Consider the following 27447-nt stretch of genomic DNA (forward strand, 5'->3'; position numbering starts at 1 on the left):
TTTATTTCTCAGAACAGCCAAACATGATTTGGCTAAAGTTCAAAGAAATGTATTCCAATGTATTTAGAGGGCAACAGATCATGGAACATTGTTCTAAAGAGCTCTTTTAATAGAAGCAATACCTTTGCTGAGATATTTTTCTTTGTGGCATAATTTAAATTAATGATCCACAAGTCATTATGCAATAGCAGTACTAATTCAATCTCTGTTAACTACTAGAATGCAAAGACTTGTTTTCTTGAGAACTTCCACATGTATTTTAATTTATTTCCTGGAACAGCCAAACATAATAGCATTTTATTGATAGCATTTTTGTTTCTAAAGGCAGCTTAAAATCATTTAAATATGTTTTTAAAATGATACCTAACCAGGCCTCAGATCTCACTGCAGAAATCCGAGAGTAAGTTGTTGGTATGTATGGCTTGTGTAAATGTTTCCAAAGAGACCTTTGGAACACAGGGGACTGGCTATGAACTACCTCTTTCTGAATTAGTAGAACAGCAGTGTCTTTCTCCAAGATTTGCATAGCTATTCATTATTTGCTCTGAGTTCTTTGTACCTGCTGGTGAAGTGACAATACATTCACCCATGTGCAGGTGCAGCCAGGAGTAGCTTTAGAAGGAACTACACAACTCAGGGAAAAAAGGAGCTTCCTACACAATCCTGTGCATTCATAAGGAATTATCTTGAATTTGCCTAGCTCTAATATCTGTATATCAAATATAAACAAGTGATTAGTGAGCAACTATAGTGATAAAGCAATTAGTGAGCAACTATAGCATACAACTATGGTAGAAGAAATGCTCCAAGAGAAGTCAGTACTTTATTTAGTGTTACAGCCATGAGTTAACTTTTGTTAAAACTAACTTTCCATTTTCCCCTCCTGTATTTCTACTGCTTTCTGGTTGAATCAATTTCTGTGAGTTTCTCTCCATATAAAGTGTTTCGTGGCATAACTTTAGTATGCTCTGTAGTATTCCTTCAGTCTTTAGTAATCTGCTTAATTGTTGGAAATGTAACGCTAAGCATGTTAGTTATAGATATATGTGAATTAAATAGTTACACTATCAGAGCCTGCTGTGATTGCATGTGAAGTTAATATTTTGATTATTTATTTATGTAAAATAGAATGTTCTGTGCAGAACAGGATATTAAAGAACTGAGCAGTGTCAAATTCAGTGTACTAAAGGAGAAGCTAGACATTCTAAATAAATTTATAATTGAGTTTAGGGAATCTGTTTAATTTCAGTTCATGCTGTTTTATATGTGTTGTTGCAACTTAATATAATTATGCTTTCAGCATAAACTTTACATATGGGCTATTACCTCCTTGTTTACTTAGGGGCTTAGGCAATGCTTAAAATTACAGCACTTCATGAAAAGTGCAACTTGTGTGATTCTTGATATGTATTCAAAATAAGAGCTTTGTGATACTGCTTTTCCATAATTATGAAATATCTGTGCTAAAAATATTTTACATCTTGAGCTTCATAGGTTAAAATTAATAAACTGCTTTTTAAACATAGGTATAAGACTGATGCTGCAAGTGGGAAAGAAAGGGAAGCCATTCTAGAGGAAGATGATGATCTTTGGGTAAAAATCAGGCACAAACATATTGCAGATGTGTTGGAGTAAGTGTCACTTTTTCTAAAACATTGTAAGCACAGTTATGGAATAACAGTTACATAAAGTTTGATTGTGTGTATGCACATGCACTTTTTACCAAGAGTTGGGAACCTAAGTGTTCTGTAGATATATTAAAATATAAACACCTCACAAAGTTATTTGATGGTGAAATAACCTGTCTTCCTCATTTTGTTATTTTGGTTGAACTAAAAAATACTTTCTTCACCAACCTGTCTACATACATAAATTTATATTTGTCTACAACAGATTTTTTCAGCTAGGGTTCTGCTGAACTCTAGAGTTCCATGAGAAAGCACTCCAGTTCTATGAAAGATCATGATTGAAAAAAAATAAACATTCTCTAAACCAGTGCTCATTAAAAAATTTAAGCGTTTTCTGAACTAGTGCGAGTCTTTTACATGCCACATCTCAACTTCCACTGCTCCCTGAGATCTGAAAATTATTCAGACATTTCTCCTGGATAAAAAGGTTGAAGAAAGCTAGTCTAAAACAGTGCTTGTCATTAAGCAAATAATACTGTAGACAACTGTTCTATGTATATTTAATAAGATTTCTTTTAAACTTTCAGAGAAATACCAAAACTTATGAAAGAAGTTTCTTCAAAAAGGAAAGCATCAGAAGGCAAAGTAAGATTTTTTTATGTTTGTATAATATATAATAGGCATATAATAAAGAAGGTAATAATATTACACTCTTTATTAAACAGATAGCTAACAACATAATACTGAAGGATATGTGGAAAGGAGAATTACTGAAATGTAAATGTTCTTGGATTTCAGATGTATGAAATGCCCTTAATACTTATCTATTTTGACAAATGATTAAAATCCTTGGTAGGCTTAAAGTCCATAAAACATTTTCCAGCAGTATTGTTACTTTATCTACAAGACAGTGACCTTACTAATTTTCTTGTAATCTGTGATAATGTTATTTCCTGGTCTTTGGATGAAAAAATTAAGAGGACAAAAAGAAATGTGAAATATTTGAATTGACTTTACAAATGCTTTTCCCCCAGATATCATTAAATAATCTGGCCCAACTTATGAAAAAGATGCCCTACTTTCGCAAGCAGATTACTAAGGTAAGCAGAAAATTATATGACAAACTGGAAGAAAACACTGTTTTTAAAAATGTAGTTGAAAATAAAATAAATCAGCATTAAAAAAAAAAGAAAAGAAAATGGCAGAGGGAGGAAGTGAACGAAGAGACAAACTTGAAAGTATACATTCTTCTGAGAAAAAAAAGTACAAAATACTATAAACATCTATATTCAGTACTTCTATCCAGAATGATATTTATATGAAGGTAATTATTATAAAAATTTTGTTAGCTATATTAACAATGACCAGGTTTGAATATAATGCTTATTCACTGTAAGGTTTTCCAGTGTTTTTTGTTAACCAGAGCACATTACACACATAAATACTGTAATTTGTAATAACAAAACTGGCAGCTATCAGAGTTTCTTATGCATCAATAATAATTGTCATTTTTATTATGCTTATTTTATAAAATTGGTGAAATTTCCTTGTTAATAGGTGTGAAGATGAAAACCAATTTTCAGAGCTGGCCAACAGTTTTAACTTATAAGATCTATATAGTTAACAGCAGAATGATTGAACTTCAATAATTCATATCATATTGTAAATTTTGACTTCTTTATTTTTAAATCCTGATAATGGCCTAAAACTCTGCCCAAATTATGCTGAGATAAAAGCATGACTATAGATGTATCTGCATTAGTACACTATTGTCTTATCAAAACCATGATTTTTAGGTAATTTTAAATTTGAATTAAAGAGATTTTGTATATTTATATGTATATTTATTGTTAGAGCAGATCACAGTTCATTTAGTCTTGATTTTAGTCATTTAAATGCCTCTGCAGATCTCAAAGGATTATATAACTGTTGATGAATCTCATGGATTTAATGCTTAAAATTTTGTGACTCCGAACTTTCTAGTTTGCTGCAGTTGTTTATATTAACCCTCATGAATTTCTATTAACAATATTCTAAATTTCATTAAAAAATCAATAATTTGCATTATGTCATGATCATTGTAAGCATGTCTTCATTAGAGAAACCCTTCAAAGTTCAGTAGACTTTATTTTCTTCCTGACTATTACAACTACAGGTATAAGTCTTGTTCATTATACTTACAACCACTTCTGTCTAAAATGATGAATAATGTGATTGGTTCTTACTTTAATCCAAATACTAGCATATTGGTTTTAGGAAATACAAGCATTTGTTAATTGTTCTTGAATTGTAAACTTAATTTAGCATAATTTTAAAAAAATAGCTTTTCCCCTTTCTGTTTTGCAGCAAGTTGTGCACCTTAACATAGCTGAAGATTGCATGAATAAATTTAAAAGTAATATAGAAAAGTTGTGCAAAGTGGAACAGGTATGTGAAACCATTCAAATGTCCAAGTTTGTTTAGACTAGACCAGGGGTGTCAAACACGCGGTCCATGGGCGAGATACAGCCCATGCAGGCCATGACACCCCAGCTCCGCGAGGGCAAAAATCTCGATAAATCACAATACAGCCCGCAATGCGTCGGGTTTGATGCCCTTGGATTAGACAAATCCTAGCCTAAATTATTTTTTTTATCCATCTATCCATTCATCAGTTGGCTATCCCGACTTGGTCAATTAGAAAAGAAAGACTCGGATCCATTATTAGCCAAAGTACACTAAAGCCAAGTGGTTACAGAGTAGCAAAGTCAGATCTGAAGTTTCAGGCCTCAAAGCTCTGGTTAACTTTTCTCCCCACCTTTCCCATGGTTATTTCAAACTGTCCAATACACTTAAACAAATTGTTTTGGTAACAGTCCCTGGCTTGGTGGGCTAGTTGATGTTGCCTTCCAATCCATGACCTTGGAACACTCAGCAGCTCCCATGGGACAGCACCAAGAGTAGTTTCGATTCTTCTCATCTCAGTCTCTACCCTCTTCCTCCCTGCAGCTCCCTCCCTCCATAATGTGTGGCAGATTGGCATCTGGCAAAGTAGCAGAATGGCAGTCCTGACACTATCCATCTATCTAACTGCCCATCTACCTCCCAGAGAGATACCACTGAACTGATAGTATTATAAAAGGGATCCTTACTTTTCTAAGGCAGTCTACATAGGATGAAGTACAACAGGAAGTGCTGATTTCCTATTTTGTCTAGTAAAACATGAGAAGATTGTTCGAGAACTGAATAATGTTGGAGATGGGGTTCAGATACTTCTGAATGGGTTGGGGCAGGGGTGGGTTTCTACCGGTTCTGTCCACCTCTGTAGAACCGGTAGCTCTGAAGAACAGCAGACATAGAACCGGTTCTATGTCTGCTGATGTTTTTACCTACCCGCCTGCCTGGGCTCTTACCTGACCTTTATTTCCTGCTTTTTCAACTTCAGCTGCTGTGCGAGGAACGGCTGCAGTTAAAAAAGCAGGAAAAAAGGGCTTTTCCAAAGGCTGCTTCTCTGCACACTGCGCTGCTCAGCTGTCCAGGCACCAAGCTGATGACAATTTACAAGCGCGTGCACAGCATGCAAGGAAGCACATCGTAAATCACCGAACCTCGTAAATCACTGAACCAGTAGTTAACCCTGTCGGATCCCACCCCTGGTTTGGGATCTAAATTCAGCCCTCAACTTTGCTTCAGAGTTTACCTTAAGATGAAGTAGCACTTAGCATATGTAAAGGTTGATGTGACTGGAACAGTGCACTCTTTTCTAGGACAAAAATGTTGTTCAATCTTTTTAGCTCATAGATAATTGGAAGGGGCTTAATTGTATCAGATCACAAACTTTTGGAAATGAAATTGCCACAGCATCCCATTGTTAGTTTTTAATTAAGGGTACGAAGAGAACAAGCAACATAATGGTTTGATTTATTTATAAAATAGATAAAGTGAATTCATTTCTTATAATGTACTTCAAGATTAATTAAAACTTGTTCCAATGCAGCTCTGTTCTATTTGCTTCTAATATTTTCAGAATTTTTGGAATCTACTTTAGCAAAATAATCCAGTAATAGTTATGTATAAGAAATAGGACTTTCACCAAAAATTTAAATGTGACAAGAAACTCCTCAAAATTATTTGGCTGAAATAAAGGCTTAAAAATCATTGTAACATTACAGTGAAGATTATGCTAAAAGCATTGCTGTATTTTCTTGTTTATAATTTAGGATTTGGCTCTTGGAACAGATGCTGAGGGACAGAAAGTGAAAGACTCAATGCGGGTTCTCCTTCCAGTACTGCTTAATAAAAGCCATGATAACTATGATAAAATAAGAGCTATTCTTCTGTATATCTTCAGCACAAATGGTAAGGTTTGCTTCATATTCCGTTAAGGTTATTGGAACAAAATGTTTCTGAATGCATAAAAATAAAAACATGGTTGTGCTGGATAGTGCTTCTGCAGGCGACATCATTTTTTGAATCCTAGGATAATTTAATTGCAGTCTTAACCGAAATTAATTTGGCAATATACACTAATTTGGTGAGATTTCTAAGAAAGCATGAGATTGTATTATTCTCAGAAATAGAGAAATTCACAGAAAAATAAGTTTCCCATCTTGTCTGTCTACAGAAAGCACTTTTATAAGAGTCATTGAGCTTATTTAGAAAAAGGACTTCAGCACCATTTTGGGTGCAATTCTTCCCTTCCTCATTAGGCTACCATTTCCTAGTCCAAATGTTCCAAGTCCAACTGCAAAGGTGCTCAGAGAGGGTGAGGAGAAAGCATGATAAATCTGTTAAAATCTTTAAAATCAGAATTATTATGTTTGAGAAGTATAACTAGGAAAGGGTGATAAACTCTAGCATGACGGAAACATTCACCATGCTAAAAGTTCCTATGGCATATAACATTTTCCTTGATGGCTTAACATAACTTATTTATTCTACATAGTTGTTGTTGATTACTAATTCAAAATGTCACATTTATCAAAAAGGAACTACCCAAGAAAATTTGGACAAGTTGATCCAAAATGTACAGATAGAAAATGACAGCAACATGATAAATAATTGGATTTACCTTGGTGTGCCTGTCCTCACTACAGTAAGGAATACAACTTATTTTTCCTGAAAACTATCTTACTTATTTTCAAGGTTCTCATACAGTACATTAGTCTCAGTTTCTCATCCTTGCAATTTTTTTCTCTTCTCATTTAATTTTCCAAATTGCTCTGTCAGCAGTCTTAATGAGAACAATTTATGAAATTAATGACAGTGAAAGCTTGAAACACAGAGATTTTCTCCCCCAGAATGTAGAGTAATAGTACAAAAATCTGTTGAGCACATTGAATTTATAATATAAGAAAGCATTCCAAAAAGTTTTATAAAGATGATCTCAATAACCTAATAAAAAGTTTGTGTAATTATTTCGTTAAAATGACTATGGAGATAAACCTCAGATGTAATGTTTATCTGAGGGCAACCAATGTATTCATAGTTGATAGGAAAGCTATATAACAACTATACCTGTTCCATGTTACTACATTGTGCCAGAACGTTTGAACTCTGAAGCTGGAGTGTATATATTTTCTTATTGAATGAAATGGAACATTAAAAGAGAAATGTTTAGTGGAATCTCTGGCTATGGTAGATAATTTAGGTTTATGAAGAACAAAGCAAACAGTTAGCTAAATTGCAACTTAGGAGCAGTACCTATTGTGGATTTTTGTTTGAATATCTGATTTCTTAGATGATAATAAACATTTGACTTTTTAGTCTGCAACGCAACGAAGATCGTCAAGAAGGACTCGCTCTTCAGAAGGAACATTTCAGCTTTCTAGATGGACACCCATTGTTAAAGATGTCATGGAGGTAAAGTTTTCATGAAGAATGCTTAAGCAGAAATTTTAAAGAGAGCATGTGAATGTGTATGTGTATATTTAATGGAACAATTCCTTTTAGCCATGCTGAAACCTTGGGTTACAGAAAAATGTTATTCTGCAGAATATGAAAGACTACAAATGTCCATTTCTCTTTAACAACACTTAACTAATGGCATATTTGGGGACACACACACACACTTTTTTGCAGTTCTTAGCATCATCATCATCATCATCATAGAGTAGCATGCAGAAAGTACTTTCAAAAATCCAAATAGTTTAAAAGTCCCAGAATATATTTAAATACTTAAAATACTGAAAAAGAAGTGCTTTTCTTCAAACATTTAATACGTAGAAAGGTATACACATTACAAGCACACACACAAACACTATAAACATACAAACACACACACGCACACATACATTGAACACTAATAAATATTGTTTGAAATATACAGCATTTTTAATTCCTTAAACTGACCACATATCTAAAATCACTGTCTTCCTCCTAATATCAGTGTACAAGTAGAAAATTATGTAGTTATATGAACAAGATGCCTTGTCTTGAAATAAACATGAAGTGATAAATATTTGGAATGTTGAACATAAATTATTGGTAACTATGAAATGTCTTTTAATTGATAAAATGATTCATAAATGGCAACTTCTGTTCCAATCTTTTGTCAATGTATTGCCCATTAATCTAAGACATTTTTCCTACTGTATACAGGCTTTAAGTCTGGTTGCTGGCTACAGGTAATGTGAATCTTCAAATCGTATAACAGGGTTATATTTTTTTGTTTTCTAGGATGCTATAGAAAATAAATTAGATTCAAAAGAGTGGCCTTATTGTTCCCAGTGCCCGGCACCCTGGAATGGCTCAGGAGCAGTGAGGTTAGGAATTTAAATGTAGTTGGCACAATTGCTCCTTGTTTTCCTGATAATTAATTTGAACTATTCTATGTACTTCCCTTTCCAGTGCTCGTCATAAACCCAAAACTAGTTACTTGGAAGAACGTAAGGGTGGTGCAAAGCTTATTGTGTTTATCATTGGAGGTATTACGTATTCAGAGACACGTTGTGCTTATGAAGTTTCTCAGGCATACAAGTCTTGTGAAGTTATTATTGGTAAGCCTTCTTTTAAGAATAGTTGTATTGCTTTAATATATATAAAAGGGGGGGGGGGATTTTCAAAGAACAAAAGACAGAAACAGTGAAAATGAAACAACACAAACATATTATAGGGAAAGCCATTCTGCCTATCTTTTGAGTACCGATAATTCTTGAGATATGACCGTAATGGAGCCTACCCATTATGTGACGCATGACATGGCAGTCATTAGGTGAAACATCTCACCAAATTATCTCCCCATCCCTGCTCTCCCTAATGAAATGTTAAATGAATGTGTGGATCATTAAGCAGAATGCAGGGTGCCTCCTGGGTGGGTGGGCATTGGAGACCTAGCACAGGCAGAAGCCCTCTTGCCCTGATCCTCCCAAGGCCTTTCCTACTCCCAAGATGCTCCAAGCTCCACTTCCCATGGCACTTAGCAACATAGTCACATTTATGGTTGTTTGCAGCATTCCACAATCACATGACTGTCTTTTGCAGTGGTTTGGCCCAAACCGGCATTTTTTGTTTTCGGCAAAACAGTGCCCATAGCGAACAATGAATTTGCACTTAGAACCACTGCGTTTGCTTAATGATCATGGCATTTGCACATATGACTGCTGCGTTTGCTTAACAGCTGCCACAAAAAAAAATTAGCTCTTATGATTTATGACCATACTCTTTTGATTTCTGTTTCACAATCTTCCCATTTTTCTGCTAAGGTAAATTCTAGACAGATCTAATGCAGTGGCCCCAACCTTTTGGGCACCAGGGACCGGTTCCGTGGAGAGAGGTTTTTCCGCAGACCGGAGGGGGAGTGGTTTTGTGTGCTGCCTGCATCCCACGGATGGGGCTTTGCTTGTTTGCACGGACCAGTTTCTGGCGTGCTGCAGACTGGTGCCAGTCCACGGACCACAGGTTGGGGACCCCTGCCTGGTCTAAAGGGGTGAGTAGGACAAGGCTGGTTTATCTTGCCTTTCTTTCTCTCCCCTTCTCTTTTGTATGGTCTCTGTGCTGTTCCACTTGCCAGGTTTTTCCTTGCAATTGACAAATAGCAATAGCACTTAGACTTACATACTACTCCATAATGCTTTACATCCCTCTCTAAGCAGTTTACAGTGTCACCATTTGCCCCCAACAATCTGGATCCTCATTTTATTGACTTGGAAGGATGGAAGGCTGAGTCAACCATGACCCAGTCAGGATTGAATTCCTGGCAATAAGCACAGTTAGCTTGCAGTATTACATTCTAATCCAAGGGTCCTCAAACTTGGCAAGTTTAAGACTTGTGGACTTCAACTCCCAGAATTCCTGAGCTAACATGACTGGAGGAGGAATTCTAGGACTTGAAGTCCACAAGTCTTAAAGCTGTCAAGTTTGAAGACCCCTATAATCTTAATCACTGCACCACCAATGGTAGAAGCATCTTAAAGAAATGGGGAAAGAAATAAACTAGGAAAATCAGATACCATGCTGGAATTTAGGAGCAATGGTGCACAGAAGCCATTGCATGTCTAACCAGTCTGCCAGTTCTTCTGAACATCTAAGTCCTTACTTTTCCTATTCACATTTAACTGCTGCAGTTACCAATGTTTGCCTTATTTCTGAATTCCTGATCTGGACTACATATGTTCCAGTTCCATATTTAGACCACATTTTCCAGTCTTGCTTGAGGATTTTCAAACTTATTTTAGACTGCTGAACATTAATCCCTGGAACCTTGGTTCAAGTGGGAAAATGATAAATTGTCATGGGTGCAAATTTTTGAATGTTGCTTGATAAACTTGGGCTCTTTACTTTAGAAATCAAGTTTGATCTAGTGGTTAAGGCACCAGGCTAAAATCCAGGAGACTCTGAGTTCTAGTCCTCCCTTTGTCATGAAGCTGCTCGGTGACTTTGGGCCAATCACTCTCTCTCAGTTCAACCTACCTCACAGGGTTGTTACTGTGGGGAAAATAGGAGGAGTAATATTAGTAAATTTGTTGGCTTGAGTTATTTATAAGTATATACTTATAAGTATAATAAGGCACAATATAAACATCTATTTAAAAAATTGCTATGGATGCCCCTGCAATTGCTTTGGCCTTACTCTCTAATGGAACTATATCAAGTTTTTCATTTTTAAAATGAAAATTCTATCATGTTTTTCTTCTGCACATTAGAAAAATCCTAATCTAGTCTGCTATCAGTGATGAATGTGGTAAATTAATGTTCATGAATGCATTTTTTTTACCAGGATCCACTCACACTGTGACACCTAGAAGACTTCTGGATGATGTAAAAGCACTTACTGTAACAAAACCAAAGGATAGTGTGTATTTGAAGGATGAGTAGAAATCATAGTGAAACATTCACTTCTGCTTAACTTAACAGATAAAAAAATCATGTTATAGATATTATGGATGTAATCTAGCTGGACATAAGCATTTTAAAGTCCCCTGGTTTCAGTGGAAGAAAGCTTAACCATTTTTGCAGCTTCTTTTTGAAATCAATGGGTATTTATAAGTACTCAGTTTAAACTGGGCTGTATTCTGTGTACATATTTTACAAATAAGTGTTATTTAGAATTGTTTTTTATAATTTGAGATTGCTGCTTTTCATTGTGGTAGGGAATGGGAAGATGGTAAAAATGAAGTGCATGCAACAGCTTTGTTTTATATTGTGCTTGCGTTATACAGTAACTGGTTTTTTGTTGTGAAATGTTCACTGTAGAGAATGTTCATCACTACAACGTATTACATTCGACTTGGAAAACATGTTTGTACATATGCTAATAATGTCAATAATGTGTACACTTTCTATCATGGAAACATGTCTGTTTCTAAATATATGTTTGCAAAATGTTATTAAACTATGAAGAAATTTAAAATATAAATGTGTAACACAATTTCACAATTAACAGGTGTAGAGCTACAAAATTCTATGCAACTTCAATTTCACTGAAAACAATTTGCAGTAAACTACAGATATAAACTTCTTTTCTGAGACATTTGATATAAATTATAAAATATGGGTGTCTGGGAGTGCATGGATCTTTTATGGTATTTGGATAAAATTCAGGTATGTAATAAACACTTTACCATAATTAAAGAACATTGGAAAATGTATTGTCTTGTGTTTCTAGAGAATCTTTAAAGACTGCAGTACAGACCAGTTGGTCATTTCCCTCCCCTCTTCTTTCCTTGGAAAATTGCCTCACTGGAGTCTTTCAAACAGCATTCAGTATTGATTGGAGCAGGAGAACAAAAGGTGAAGAGTAATGGCATACAGGGGTAGTTGATAGCTTAAAATGTTCAAAATGGTACATATTGGATTAAAAAAAAAACATGATTGCTTATTTAAATGATGCTATCCTTCACTAGCACATCCATTTGGAAAATACAGTTCCGAATTTGTTACCAGAATCATTGGGTAATTCATTAATTTAAGACCCATGTTTGATGGCATTATGGTTTATTATTTAATAATACAATGCTGTCTTGACTGTTCACTGCTGCTTGTTTGAATCCCTGCCTTCCTGGCTTGTACAGGAAGTTAGTGGGATGGTGTTGATGTGAATGAATAAGATACCTCTGAAACATGGCAAGTGCATTTAAGAGGTAAATATGAGTATCAGTATTGACTATCTCCATTTATTGCTTGTCAGCATAATATTTTATTATAAAGAACCATTAACCTTTTCAGGAAACTAAAACATGTCTACTGTTGACCTCACCCCTTTCCTAAGAGGCCTGTAGGGGGTGTGCATAAGCGCATCAATCGTGCCTACTGTCCCTGTCCTATTGTTTCTTTTATTTTTCTTATACGTATCCATTTCATGTATTCATAACTATGTTTATACTTATACCTGTTATCTTGTAAGCAATTGACAAATCAAATAAATAAATAAATAAAAGTTATGATCTGAAACAGAGTAAGGTACTATGTGGTGTACCACATAGTATCTAAGATGGTCTGTAAAAATACTTATTTGGACACAGAATTTAAATACATCAAAACCAACATGAGAAGTTTCTTTTTCCAGTAATCTATTTTAATTTTGGATGGAATACCTCTATTCTAGATATAGTTTATTAGTCTTCAAAATACATTGTCAGTACTGATGAGCTGTGCCACTGGATAATGTCTGAATTTTCACCTTGGCTAAATCTTCTGAGACAGCTTGCATCATATGCTCTGTTGTTGTCTTCAAATTGTTTGCCATCTGTATAGCATTATCCAAAGTGCAGTTTAATATCTGTTAAAGACAAAATTTAATAATCATCAAATATATTTTGTTAACTACTTTAAACAATATATTTTAACTAGTCATTTCAATATTATACACACATATATATAGTCAGCATACAACATAGGGCAGAATACTTCACCAATAAACAATAAAAAGTCAACAAAAACCACTTAATAGACCAAAACAGTAAAAAAAAACCAAAGCAGCCACATACAAACACATAAAATTCTGGAGGGCGGGGGGAGACGACGACTTATCCAACAGATCATACTGCTGCCATATCCAGTGACTAAGGAAGAAAACAGGATTTTAATTTTACAGGATTTTAAAAGCAAGGTCAGGGCCCACCAAATATAAGGAGGCATTCGTTCCAACAGATATATTTCCAGTGACCTAAAAAACAGGACTGAGTGCATGACTACTCAAAATCCCTAAAACATCTGAAATATAAATTTCTGAAACTTTCCACCAACTACTAAATTATTATTTTGTAAATAATGATCTTGTCTTACCATGCTATTTATGTCTTTACTTTGCCTTTTTCTCCTATTACTGACTGACTTCCTTCCATTAATATTACTACCAGAGAGGTACTGTGGTGAAAGGATAATGCCATCATGCATCTTTGAATAGCGGGTTTGGGGAATATATAGATTCTGTCTAAAAAGACAGCAAAAGAAAATAAAAAATGTTCATACAGTACATTCCATGTTTGATATGCAAAATGTAAAAATGTGGCAATCCAACAATTTAAATCAAGAAGTTAATTATGCATTATTTGTCAGGCTGCTTTCAAGCATTTGAAAAGACATCCAACAATTATAATTTTTCCCTTTTAAGTTAAATATATCTGCATAATTAACGTTTCACCGAAGTACAAGTTTGCACAATTGGCTATTGATTGGTTCAAACTGTAGCAGACCTTACCTGTCACATAATCTGTGTATAAAATCTTCCCTCTGTTCTTCTTTACAAATCCTTTGATGGGCAATGCTATTTTGCAAAGAACCTGAAAATAATTATCAATCAATATTTCATTAAATAAACGTATCAGCAGTTCCTGCCCTAAATATCAAAATGTTTTTAATTATAATGCTGCCTTTTGATTATTAGAAAAGGAGGCTTGGAAGATAGTACACAATCTTTTGTTAGGAGATAGCAACTTATAAAGGCTATGAAAAGATTTAAGGTATGTCACTATTGAGGCCTATATTACATAATATGGGCCAAATTCTTCTTTATTGTGATCAACTTTTTCTATAGCAAAACAAAATATGTTGCAACACATGGAGATCTTATCACTGATCTTTAGTAACTGCTTGAAGTTACAATGGACTCCTAAAAGGTACTTACAACCTAGCTCTGAAGCTTTGATGGACAATTCCCCTCTGTCATGTGACCGCATTTACAGCAGTTATAGCATCCTAGATTCAAGTGACAGATTTTTTTATGTTTTGCTGAAAACTATGAAATGTAAAAATGCCCCATAGTAAACAATAGATTTGCTTAAAGACTGCAAATTCATTTAATGACCAGTCATTCACTTAATGACCGCATCAGAAAAGATGATAACCCACTTTGTAAACATCACGACATATCCATAATGGGGAGGCTTCATTATGGTCGTAAATTGAGGACTACTGGTATAAACTGAAATGTATAAAGATTTTTTTGCTGCTATCTTGCTGCAAACTCTGTTTCCACTGATTAGTTATATAAATGCAAAGCAATCAATTGAACCTAAAGAGATAGTGCTTAATCCAAGGGTACCCTCACGCATTGGTCTGATCCATCATAGGGAGGGCTGTCTCATCCAGAACAGGCAAGTTACCATATTCCTAAACCCAGGAATTTTTCACGAGCTTTGTGGTTCATTGTTAACATTTTAGGTATAGTTTAGTTATAGCTATCTAATATAACTCTTGAATTACATAATACATTGCAAGATAGCCCCAATATTAACCATAGTAATTAATTAATATGGCAAAAATTGGTTGCTGCATGAACTGAACTGACCAATTTAGGCCTTTCCCTAGCTAAAAGATATCACTTCATCTTCTATCTATCTGATTTAATTAATTTAATTAATTTAATTTAATTAACACTCTGGTATCTTTCAGTTTTTTGTTTGTAGTCATAAAGCTATTTTTAAGCAATGTATACAAATCAAATAGGCTTATTTCTAAAATGTTGATATAAATAGTCATATGCATAGATCCAAATAGTTAAATATGTAAACAATGTCAATAACTCACTTTAGAAATTTATAATTTTAATAGCCTAAATGCCTGCCAGTTGTTTCAAGCTTAAAAGTTTAAACTCGCTGTTTTTTTCTTGCAAATGCACTAAAGCAATTTCTGTAAAGTAATATTTCTGTGAATATTATTTAGTGTTTCTGTGCAATATTATTTAATAAGAAATAACAGTACTGAATTTGGTGCAAGTCCTACACCTAGCAAGTTGTGAGTACAGTAATATAGAGCATTATTCATGATACAGCAAAAAGTTCATCAGGATTGCAGCTGCCAATAAGCATTTGCAAAGGCAATCTACTGTAAAGGAATATTATTGGGCTGCCCTTCCATCAGATTCAAAGGTAGGATGGCTAGATTTACCAATGTAAATGCCTTTCTGTTAAAGGGAAAATATTAAACGGTAGTTTGGAATAATGAAGGGGATGTGATAAAAGTTGTATTTTGGAACTTTAGATCTGTCACCTTACAAACTCAGGACAAGTCATTATTTGGCTTCCCAAATAGCTTTCTTTAGACCCATTTTTGTTCGTGCATTTATTGAAAGGCCACAGACGGAAAAATGTATGTTTCTTATGTGGAATTAAATTTGTCATTAAGAACTAGCTGACCCAGTGAATTATTTCCATGATTTAATTTCAACTGGTATCTTAAGTGGCATGTTTATATGTCTGTAGAAAGAGACCCTAATTCATTAAGAGATTGTGGATAAATCAAGGGACATGGAGAATTACTTTACTCTGCCTAAATGCTTGGTGTTTTGATAAGAGAGATGTGAGTATCACAATTTCCTAAATGCAGTTCTGATATAAGAAATTTGTTTTGACCTGAAGATTGAAATTACCACAAGGTTTGTTTAATATACACTAGATTCAAGGCCATCTGAAAATCCTAACCCTTTCTTCTATTCCTGATGGAGAGCAACTTTTTGAGAGAACTTCAATCTTACTTTAACTGAATTTAAATAATTCCTTATATACCTGTTACATCTAAATCCACTGGTTTTCGTTCAAAGAAGACTGGAAATCTTTCACAATCGGAATGTCCTCTAGTTGCTTTTCTATGTTCTGTTGTTTTATTTCTAGATTAAAAAGAAAATATAACACTGACTTAACTGAAATTTAATAGCAATCAAGCAGGTAATGATGCAATCCCATGCAAGTTTATACAGAAATAAATCTTGCTAATCTTAATTATCTTCTTCCTAGAAAAGTTTTTCTTGAAATCTAATAATCTGGGAGTATACAGTATATATGATTCAGTTGACTTCATTTCTAAGTAAATATGTAGGCTTGCAATGTAAATCTGTAAGGTAAACTAACTTGGGGTGTTTCTTGCATTTTATATTAAGTATGCTAAGTTGATTCATATTATGTATAGCAATATAAATACTAACCTATTAGAATAACAGGAGCATATTTTATTTCTTGATAACTGCATTTTCAATATAGGATGCATAATTTTAGGCTTATCAGTAGAATGTCTCACTTTCTCAAGAAAGGTATCTGAAACTGACCTTCCTATGGAAAATATTACAGTTTAAAAAACTGATTAGTGGATGCTTCTTATTCGAATGGTTTAATTATTTATTAAAACACAAATGTTTATTTTTATCTTGTTCTACCTTGTTCATTTAGTAAAGTTAAATCAACCTCATTAGATTCTTTGCTGATTAAATTTGCTAGAGCTGGAGATCTTATTTGAAGATCGTTTAAATTCCTGATGGAAATGAAAAGAATATTAGCATTGTATAGTATCAGATTACTATCCGAGGTGATCAGAACTTAATTGGCTCGATATTCTGATACTTGACCAATAAGTGAATGAATAAATGCATTTACCACCAGTAGATATAATTATATTTATAAAAAGCTCTGAACTTTATATAGTGAAATTGTCATATTGGACAATATTTGGTTTGGTTCAAGAGAAAAATGCCTAAAAATGAAAGAATATGAAAAAGGAAAAAATAGCAAATTTAATATATTTTGGGAAGTTACCTATCTGTATTTTCTTGTTCATTGTTGTAATTCTGTTTTGTTTTATGGGATCTGTGGTATTGGTCAAATTCTTCAATCTTAAATATAAAAGTAAAATAAAATATAGAGTGGCTAATAAATTAAACAATAAGAATGCCAGACAACTTAGCACATTCATTTAATTTATAGCAATGTACCAATGTATGTAATTACATAATTAAACTATAATTTATTGAACCATTAAGCAGATTAAATATGAACTTGACTTACAAGAATATGCTTATTTGTTTGCTGTCTTGCTTTGTCCATAGATGCCATCATTTTTAAATGGATATTTTTCTTCTGCAGTTCTAGATGACTATGGAAAAAGCAAAATATGAATCTTTAAAAATTTCTTCCTTGGTATACTTTTTTCTAATGAAGTGCTGCTTAATTTCAGCCCTGATAGCAAGTTTCTTCAACTTTGAAGTGTATTATTATATTTGTCCCAATCTTAGATACAGATTAAAGGAAGCTGCAGTGGATGCTATTTTATAACAAACTTTTAATCTAAAAAAACAGTTTAAAATCTTCAGCAGCAATCACTTAACTTATGTAACAGCATACATTTAGGAAAAACAAATCAGTATAACAAGTAATATGAGTTCCAGAAAAGCTGATACAAGTAAACTACCTTGGAAAACAGTTAAATTTCCTCAGACTGATGTTATGCCCATTGGTGTTTGAAGATAAAAGCCAACATTGTTAATTTATACTGGGTTGTGGTTTACACATATAAAACCACTCTGAATCCTAAGTATGGTAATATATTTATATAATTTTAATGCAAATCTAAATTTTGCATAAGTCTTTCATGCAAGTCTAAATTTTAGCTATTTGATTGAGATACCTCAATTGCTATCCATTGTTAGTGCTTATTTTTCAAAACATAACATAATCTGTTTTTCCATTTATCTTTGGAGAGTAAGCAATCATCTATTATAATTTTACTTGGAATATTATCTCAACTAAGCCAGAGGGACATCCCTACTAAATTTAATGATCATCTTCAGTTATTATTGTAAAAGTTCAACCTTACATTTGGTGGAACAGATGGTTGCTATGACCTTGTATAGCTTTTTTATATGCCTTTTGTGGAGTTACTTCTATAGGGTGATTTTTATTCTTCCAATAGTTCTCATTTTGGGGAATATTTAGTCCTGCAATGTTTCTTTTTGGAGATTCATTGGTACTTGTATTCAAAGGACTCTAAAATAAGCATAAGAGAAATATAGGAGGCACATCTATTTAAAACATGCAAAAATAAATATATTGAAAGTGTTCTGTTTTTGCTTACAGAATGCTGATTAAGATTATAGATATCTACCGTGTTTCTCACAAAATAAGGCCGGGCCTTATGTTTTTTTGACCCCTGAAAAAATGGCTAGTCCGTCTTCGGGTGTGACTTAATTCCCTCCCCTTCATCCTCGGATGGGCGGGCGGCGACGGCTTGGATGTTGACCTCGGCGTTGGTGGGGCACTTCATATCAGGAGACCTTCTGCCACCATTGCTTTCCCTTCTCCCCATGCTGCTGCGGCGTTTAGAGCTACGCCGCAGCATTTGGTGCAGCCACGCGCAGCAAGCCAGGGCTCCTCCCTGCAACCAGAGCCTGGCGGAGACACTTTGCTTCAGGCGCTCCTGTTGCCGCCTTCCCTTCGCCTTCAAAGGTAAAGCCAATTTTTTAAAAAACGACGCTCTATTACCGGTATGACAAAGCCTCCCCTGCCTGAGAGGGCAGCCCAACCCCACGTGGGGAGGCAAATCTCCCGGGGCCACAGCGCAGGATCAGCCCACCCTGGGAGAAGGGCCCAGCTGCCATCCCTGCCTGGGGCCGGGCAGAGCGTGAAGAGCTTCACCTGGGGCGCCCAGTGCAGCTGACAGGCGGGCCCTCCTGCCCAGCGGCGGAGCTCTCACCAAGGCAGCAAGTGCCTCCCCGCCAGGCCCTTCACTCATCCCGCCAGGGCCATGCGGCTGGGCAGAGCCAGGGAAAGTGAGCCGCAGGTGCGCACCCGCCTGCCAAGCAAAGGAGCTGGGCTGACGCGAGCTTTGCTTCCTTCCCAAGTCCCTCCAGCCCAAACCCGAAGGGGCCACCGGGAGAGGCCACCCAAGGCAGTGATAGCACCTACCCATCCGTGGACAGGGAGGCAAGGTGATGGCTGCACCACATCCTCCGAGCTGAGCCCCGCTGAGTAAGTGCCACTGCAGCGTTTGGAGCTGCCGGCACATTTGGAAATGCATGGGGATGGGATGGGCAAGGGGTGGAAAGGACAGGCGGCTTCGGGCTCTCTCTGCCGGACCCGCCGGCCAGGGAAGCAGCTCTGCCGTTGCCTCGCCTCCCTGTCTGCAGATGGGTGGACGCTATCGTTACCTTGGGCAGCCTCTCCCGGTGGCCCCTTTGGGTTTGGGCTGGAGGGTCTTGGGAAAGAAGCCAAGCTTGGGTCGGCCAGGCTCTTTCGCTTGGCAGGCAGGCGTGTACCCATGGCTTGCTTTCCCAGCTCCGCCCAGCCCGCACGGCTCTGGTGTGGCCCTGGCAGGATGAGCGGAGGGCCCGGCGGGGAGGTGCTCGCTGCCTTGGTGAGAGCTCCGCTGCCGGGCAGGAGGGCCCCACTGTCAGCTGCACTGGGCGCCCCAGGCAAAGCTCTTCGCGCTCTGCGCGGCGCCAGGCAGGAATGGCGGCTGGGCACTTCTCCTGGGGTGGGCCGATCCTGCACTGCGGCCCCAGGAGATTCGCCTCCCATGTGGTTGGGCTGCCCTCTCGGGCAGGGGAGGTTTTGTCATACCGGTAGTAGGGCGTCGTTTTTAAAAGAATTGGCTTTGCCTTTGAAAGCAAAGGGAAGGCGGCGACAGGAGGACCTGAAGCCGAGTGTCTCCGCCAGGCTCCGGTTGCAGGGAGGAGCCCTGGCTGGCCACGCGTGGCCGCGCCAAACGCCAGCAGCATGGGGAGAAGGGAAAGCAACGGTGGCGGAAGGTCTCCCGATACAAAATGTCCCACCAACACCGAAGTCAACGCAGGAAGCATCATATCCGGGTATGCAACAAAAGTACTTCCTAACAGCAAGCCCCCCCGCCATTTTGCATGTTTAATATAGGCCTTAATTTGGGGAGAGGGGCTTAATTTGATTTCATGCCTATAAAACATGCTGGCACTTCCTGGATAGGAAGTCCTGGATAAGACCTGGATAATTAAGAAAGTACTTTTGTTTAAGAAAAGGCTATAATTTTGAAAATAATTTTCCTGATGAAATTAACCAAAACAAAACACTTATAAGGGTCACTGTCTTCTGACATTTAGTGGTATTAATGGTATTTGGATTGAAAACTACATTATTTTGTTTATTCACAAATCAGTCTTTAAGAATTACAAAATACGGGACAGCTTACCACAGAATAACTTGAACAAACAGGAGATGGGTGGGATCTGATTGATGGTGATGATATATATGTTGAGGAATAGGAAGCGAATGTCTTCTCAATTTTCTCCTTGATATCTTCTAGAAACATCCCAAGTTTAAATATTTCCCCTTCTACTTTTCTAAATACAAAATATACAAAATATATATCACTAATTTTGCTCTGTTCTTTCATTATCAGATGTACGATATACAACAGAAAAATAAATGAGAAATTGGAAATTGAAATACATTTATGAGAGATAACATTAAATATTGGTTGAAAACAGTGAAGTTGAATGGTAAAAATGTCTGCAGTGATGAAAATACTAGTTAGACTAGCAAGTTTAGTTTGAAGGAGAAAATTGATAGTTCTATAGAGAAGAAAAATGGGCCCTATACTATGAAATAGTAATGGTGTAGTTTTGATCTAGCCATATTTTTCTGTGTTGCGTACATCTTTTAATAGCAATAAAGCTACCTGTACAGAAAATTTACCTGCTCTTACTCCTACACTTTTATCTGTGACAATGGGGAGTGAGTTGGTTGTTATCTATTCAGTTATTTTACATTCAACAGGGAGTGTGCTGCTTGCTATCTATTCAGTTATTTTACATTTTGTTTTTGAGCTATTCATACTTAAAATTATTTTATAATTATAAAGTATTAAGTTTTGATCCAACAAAAAAGATCATACTGGATTTGGAAAGGCTTCAAATATGTATTTTAACTGAAATCAAGCATTAATAGGTTTTATTTCTAGGTACAGAGGATCGGATTGCAATATTAACAAAGTAGTACAGTAAAAAAATTAATAGTTATGTTATTTTAAAACATTAATACTGGACCTGTTAGGATCAAATTTTCCAATAGTTCTTGATGAACGCTTATGATTCTGAAGTTGCAAAGCATAATGTTTTTCCTTGGTAGCTACATAATTATGTTCCAGTTGCTCCAGTTGTTCTTTTAAAAGTTGTAAAAACTTAGTCCAAAAAATAATAAAATCATTTAATTCCATATTAATTTTACTATAAATCTATTCAAGTAATCTATTCCATTAATAGAAATTGAAATGTCAAATTCTCCTGAGATATATAATACCAATAATTTTGGAAGAAACAATATAAACAAAATTACTAAATCTGAATGACATTAAACATTCTAAACCGCCCTTTTCATGCTTGTTTGTTTCAGTGAGAAAATAAATTCAAAACACACCAGTTTAAGTAGAGAGGAAATGCTATATGTCAAAGCAGAATAAATCGTGGATATGTGAATGATGAGTCTCTGCCATGTAATTTTCCCTTCAGCTTAGGGTTGCTTGCTTAATTAATTAAACTTACCGTATTTCCCCATGTATAAGCACCCCCTTTGTATAAGCCACCCCCCCAATTTTTGGACTGTGAAGTTTTGAAAAAAATATTTTATTAGAGAAACAAGTTATGAAGAAAGAAAATTTACAAAGAAACAAAATTCGACGTCTAGATCTACAACTTCGGTCATGACGCCGAAAGCGGTGCGGGCGACGCTAGCAATCTACGCATCAGAACGAGAGTAGGAACGAAGCATTCAGGCCGATGCCTAGCGTATGCATTTCTATCGCGTACTCGCACTCGTAATCGTATCATCACGTACAATTTTTACAAAAAAGTATAGCATACTGCTGGAAAACCAGTTTATTCCTACTTTATTATTTTATGCATTTTTCACGTATAAAAAGTGTACCTGCTTTGTATATGCCAACCCCCTACTTTTTGGGCTTGAAAATTTTGGAAAAAAGGGGTGGCTTATACATGGGGAAATACGGTAGTTCTTATTAAAAACAATCAGATAACAGAATAACAGTGTTGGAAGGGACATTGGAGGTCTTCTAATCCAACCCCCAGTCCAGGCAGGAAACTTTATACTATTTCAGACAAATGGTTGTCTAATGTCTTCTTAAAAACCTTCGGTATTGGAGCACCCACAACTTCTGGAGGCAAGTCATTCCACTGATTAATTGTTCTGTCAGGCAATTTCTCCTTAGTTCTAGGTTGTTTTCTCCTTTATTAATTTCCATCCCTTGCTTCTTGTCCTGCCCTCAGATACTTTGGAGAATCGGTTGACTCCCCTCTTGAACTACATTCTACATCATGGAACTGGATAATCTTCAAATGGAGCTCCTGTCTTTTAAATGTATATATAAAGTTGAATTTACCTGAAGATGTTCTTGGACTGAAAATACATTCTGTTTAATACACTCAGAAAATATTTCAACCTTTAAAAAAGGAAAGAAATACATTGCATTTGAACTTGCAGATGAGATGTTAATAAAATAGGTCAAGTTCCAAACATTTAAAAATTAACATTTGGCATTACATTTGCTTTCAGCTCTTCAGTTTGTTTCTTTAATATCTGTTCCGTGTCGTCTGTTATATTTTGCAGAAAAGGAGTATTCACAGATGGTTGTCTTATTGTATCAACTAATGGCAATGAAGAAGTTATATTTTTGGACTGTGATTCTACAAAACAAAATTAAAAAAAGATTAAATAAAAACTATGGAAAAATTTTCTCTAGACAACAACCTGCTTTTTTATAAAGCCTATTTAAAGTACCTGGATGAGAGGCTTGGGAAAAATCAAGCATGTGCTCCATGGGAATGGTTGCAGGAGAAAAGGCAGACATTTTGGAAGCTATTCCAGTACTTTGTGCTTCAATATTAAGTTCTGCCGTATATGAATTTGAACAAGGAGGTATCTGTGAAAATATACATTCACTGAAAAGTACAAAATCAGCATTAACAATAGAAATCATTGACTTGCTTCTCTTAGTTACCTCATCCTTTTAGCAGCATCAAACAATTTTGTAATTACAAAAAAGTTCTAAACATTACCATATTTCCATTATTCTAAATATTTATATATATACATCTTGCAGTAAAATCTTCTGTGTGGCTTACAAAGTAAGCACATAAAAAACAACTTTTAGTGAAACTTTTACTAAATCAGGAGATAAAATAATGTCATGTTAAAAGCTAAACATTACTACACTTTGTCAACGCTAAAATTATGTGCATACTTTAACAGAATCTGCAATGTCCTAAAAAACAAGGCAAGCATAGATAAAATATTTCTAAAAACAATATAAAATAAGTCTAAGGGAAAAATATATTAGGGAATTAATTCTATTATCCCTGATTTCACAGTGAATAATTTTGATCATAGGATGCTTTGAAAGAGAAATGTTATGACTGAAAGATGTTGAATAGTGAAGAATAAAGCAAACAAACATGTTTTTATTTGAAACAGGAGAAAAAAAGTGGGCTGATTTTCACAATTGGAGGGAGATGAATTAAGGGAATAAGGTAAAAGTAGGCTGTTGGGAACAAATTATGGCATTATTTAAGACATCAGTATTGTAATAAAACAGAGAATGGAGGATAACAGCTAATTGGTTCTTTATTTTTCCTACCCAACTTTTGAAAAAATAAAATTATAAATATATTAATCATATACTACAGCAATCCTAGTTACAGAAATCAAGAAGTGCTGAGTTGCTCCACAAAACACAATTTGGCAATGTGGACTGAGATTTGCAACAGTGATAGCAAGGTTCTCACAACATGGCCCATGAATATTTCAAGGAGTTTCTTAAGTACATGATGTGGACTCTTTACTCACCTTCAGAAGCCCTCTTCTGAACAGAAGTGTGAGGGTATCAAACATACAAAAGTTTCTTCAACTGAGGTGCCTTATTTATGGAAAACTCTCCCTAGGAAAACATACTTTCATCTATGTCAATATATTTTCATTGCCAGGCAAAAACATTCTTTCTGAACAAGATTGTAATATTTTTGTATTCAATTTAATTATCCACTGTACCCTGCAATAATAGAACTATTGGTAACTATGTACCCTATCATATAATTTGATAGGGCTTTAGAAAAAGAAAATACAATATTTTATTAAGAAATTATCCTCAATAATGAAATTGATTACTTATTCTGAGAGATTTACCTTAGGACTAAATCTTAGATGATCGATATGATTTTGAACCTCAGCTTGCCTTGTCAGCACCTGTAGTTTGAAAAGGTACAGGAAAACATTTTTGAATATGGTTAATATTTTCAGCATAACATTAGTTGCACTGTTACAATAATGTAAGACAGTAGTCAGAATCATTTCAGGTTCCCCAAATCACCTTAAATCTTATAATTTACTCTTACATCTTGTGGGATCTTGCATAACAATGCCTAAAAATGTCTAAAGATTTCATACATTTGAAAAAGTGTAGAGTTAAAACATAATTAATTTTGAATGGTTGCAGGTATCATTTTGGGGACTGATGGATACTTGAGCATCCATAGGTGCAGATGTACAGATCCATGTGACAGAATACTCAAAAGCATTCTAACTTCTAGGAGACATATATTCAGTAAGCTGCTAACAAGTACTGGAAGAACTGTAAAGAAAAAAAAAGAATTTGGTTTAGAAAAAAATCAGAGAATAAAACACATGCCATTAAACAGGAGAACAACATATATCAACTACTGTAGTTTTATTTATTATTTATTAAATGTATCTGGCCTTCGAAATGGACAGATTCAAGGCAGCATACATTAAAACCTAAAAAAAAAAATCAGAATACAGAAAATATGAACATGAAATGATGTAATGGGAAAGTACTTAAAAATGTAGAATTAGAAACGAAGATTGGAAAATGTACCCTTTCTAATATGTAACATGGCTAAAAAACTAGCAGGCTAATTTGAAGAAAATGCCACATGCAAGGAAAGTCCTAAGCTAGTATATTGTCATAAATTAGCTACTATTGTAATATTGCTAGAGATTTATACTGGAGATAATTGATTAATCATTTGGAAACTAGGAATTGTTAGCATAAATATACTTTGTTATTATGATAAAGAACAATTAAAATTATTTCCACAGTCACGTGATTTCTAAGATTGATTCCAGGATAGCAATGGACTCTAAAAAAATAAGGGAGGGCGGAGGAATTGGCAGAAAATCAGAAACTATTCTTAATGTGTAATTTTTATTTGTTAAAGTTCCATTAAATTTCAGTTCATTTCAATATTCTTCAACACATGTATTTCACATTGCATTTATTGCAGTATAATTGTATGTATATTTATTAAGAAATGTTCCATTAATAGGACTACAAAAGTCGTTTAGGATTGCATCCCTCCCCCCAATCAAGAATCCAGGAAAATCTCCCTGGCATTGAATTTAAATTAACAAATGTTTAAAGTAGTTTTCCAGCATTGATTTGGAGATCCAACTCAAAAATCAGTGATTGAATTTATCCATATAGAAGGGGACCTAGTTTATATGCACACAAATCACTTTTAATCTACCTCTAGCTGTTGATCAAGTTCAAAAGGTCCATTTTCCTCTTCTTGATTTCTGATTGTATTAGATTCCAAAAATACAAAGCTTTCATTATTTCCTTTCAATTCTCTGACTTTGGGAGAAATCTCAGAGGAATCTTGAAGTCTATAATAAACCTGGTATTCATTGCATTGGGGATTAGGAAAATTTTCAGTGTTATTCAGAAAATATTGTTGATTTTGATACTCTTTGCGAGTAGAGGTATAATTTAAGTTTACATTAATTCCAGGTTCCTTCTGAATTAGCAATTGTGAGTCATTCATGTTGTAGTATTTGCTATTACAAACAAGATCATCATTGTCGGTTAAAGATAGCTTATCTTGGGTCAAATTCCAATTTTTTAAAACTGAGTTACAACTTACTTTCCTTTCACTATTCTTTATTTCTTCTTCTGAGGAAAATATCCCTGTATTTTCTGAAATCTTATTTTTTATTAGTACTGTTTCATCGAAACTGTCAGTAAATGATATCTCTGGGATAGTCTCAGAATCAATTAATTGGTATGTTAAGTCTTCTGCTGGAAAATGACGTAAAAGGACATCTGACATTTTTGAGCTGGAAAACTCTTCATTTCTTCCTGAATTGGTAAAACCGCCAATGTGTACTTCCTTTCCTGTGCTCATGGTAAATTCTATGTCATTTCTTTGAGTCAACAGTGCCATATTTATTTTCGTTTGAGACAATTGCTTTTTACAGTCTGAATTTTCTTTTGTCAGACTGCTGATAGAAGATGTCAATGTGGAAACAGTTGGGGAGACATGTTCTACAGAAATAAATTCTTCCAAATTATGTGAATCATAACTAAATTGACCTCTATGTTGTAGATCTCCATCATAAGGCAAATCTTCTTGCTCATTGTCAGTATTGTCTTCAGAGTAAAGCATATCAAATAATATACTATTCACGTCTTTTCATAGAGTGAACGTTGTTTTATTGAAATTACTTATATTTTGATCATATTCTGCATGATTTCCAGCTCTGTAAGATTTGAGAGAACAAATTTAATAATCAGAGTCATCTATAAGAAGACAATTAAATCTTGTAAATCTCCTATTTCCTTTCTGTAGAATTTTCATAGATACATCATTTGACATTTGCATTTGTTCCAAAAAAGTCTATGTCATAACCCAAGGATCTAGTTTGGGTTGAAAGACAAATATACCTACAATTCTTTACACAGTTTAATTAGATGGTCAAAGTTCTATTGGAAGATTCATATTATCTGTTGAAAATTATGTATATCAGAACAATTATATCATCTATGTCAACTGAATTGCAGCTTCACATGTGATTAAAAATGAGGCAACACAAAATAGTTATTTTATATAAAATATCCTCCAACATTCCTATTTTCTATATAAATCAACTCATTAATGTACCAATTTTGAAAAACACCAGGATGACAAATTTTAATTTGGATCTAGGTCATAATTATAACGTGCAAACAAATTTAACATTAATATCTACATGCTTTTTTAAAGACACTTTAATCTTTCTTCCAATACACAAAGAAGTCATTCTGTACATATATGTGTATTGTGCTAATGACTTCAATATATACAGAAAATAAGAAATTT

At 35.0% G+C, this 27447-nt stretch overlaps 2 protein-coding genes across 2 annotated transcripts in view; one reads left to right on the forward strand and one right to left on the reverse strand.

The window, feature by feature from the left end:
* STXBP3 (syntaxin binding protein 3) overlaps positions 1 to 11695 on the forward strand; it is a 35502-nt gene extending 23807 nt beyond the window's left edge. Inside the window, exons 10-19 of the mRNA XM_026700434.2 lie at positions 1527 to 1631; positions 2216 to 2273; positions 2663 to 2728; positions 3975 to 4055; positions 5828 to 5966; positions 6596 to 6702; positions 7374 to 7469; positions 8286 to 8371; positions 8457 to 8605; positions 10825 to 11695. Coding sequence (XP_026556219.1) covers positions 1527 to 1631; positions 2216 to 2273; positions 2663 to 2728; positions 3975 to 4055; positions 5828 to 5966; positions 6596 to 6702; positions 7374 to 7469; positions 8286 to 8371; positions 8457 to 8605; positions 10825 to 10922 — 985 coding nt within the window. The 3' untranslated portion in view covers positions 10923 to 11695. The remainder of the gene's footprint in view (positions 1 to 1526; positions 1632 to 2215; positions 2274 to 2662; positions 2729 to 3974; positions 4056 to 5827; positions 5967 to 6595; positions 6703 to 7373; positions 7470 to 8285; positions 8372 to 8456; positions 8606 to 10824) is intronic.
* Positions 11696 to 12497: 802 nt separating this feature from the next.
* Positions 12498 to 26831, reverse strand: AKNAD1 (AKNA domain containing 1). Its single transcript, XM_087930373.1, has 16 exons — positions 25831 to 26831; positions 24476 to 24535; positions 23075 to 23300; positions 22838 to 22980; positions 22677 to 22736; positions 21328 to 21461; positions 20472 to 20622; positions 18129 to 18298; positions 17321 to 17408; positions 17072 to 17148; positions 16696 to 16790; positions 16468 to 16591; positions 16052 to 16152; positions 13747 to 13828; positions 13332 to 13479; positions 12498 to 12825 (listed from the first exon to the last, which is right to left on the reverse strand). Exons 1-16 carry the CDS (start codon positions 26752 to 26754, stop codon positions 12682 to 12684), a joined length of 2727 nt encoding a protein of 908 aa, XP_087786499.1. The 5' UTR covers positions 26755 to 26831; the 3' UTR covers positions 12498 to 12681.
* Positions 26832 to 27447: the final 616 nt, after the last annotated feature.

The sequence above is a fragment of the Pseudonaja textilis genome, chromosome 3 (assembly GCF_049901715.1).
Source record: "Pseudonaja textilis isolate UNSWEBS1 chromosome 3, rPseTex1.2, whole genome shotgun sequence".
Lineage (NCBI taxonomy): Eukaryota > Metazoa > Chordata > Lepidosauria > Squamata > Elapidae > Pseudonaja > Pseudonaja textilis.

Excerpts from the sequence above, each read along its gene's own strand:
- AKNAD1 (XM_087930373.1), bottom strand. The coding sequence starts at position 26,754 with ATGCTTTACTCTGAAGACAATACTGACAATGAGCAAGAAGATTTGCCT. Across the intron at positions 22,737-22,837 it reads CTGAAGAGCTGAAAGCAAAT|GTTGAAATATTTTCTGAGTG; the intron begins GTAATGCCAAAT and ends CCTTTTTTAAAG. Across the intron at positions 20,623-21,327 it reads GGAAAATTTGATCCTAACAG|AAAAGTAGAAGGGGAAATAT; the intron begins GTCCAGTATTAA and ends TTTTGTATTTAG.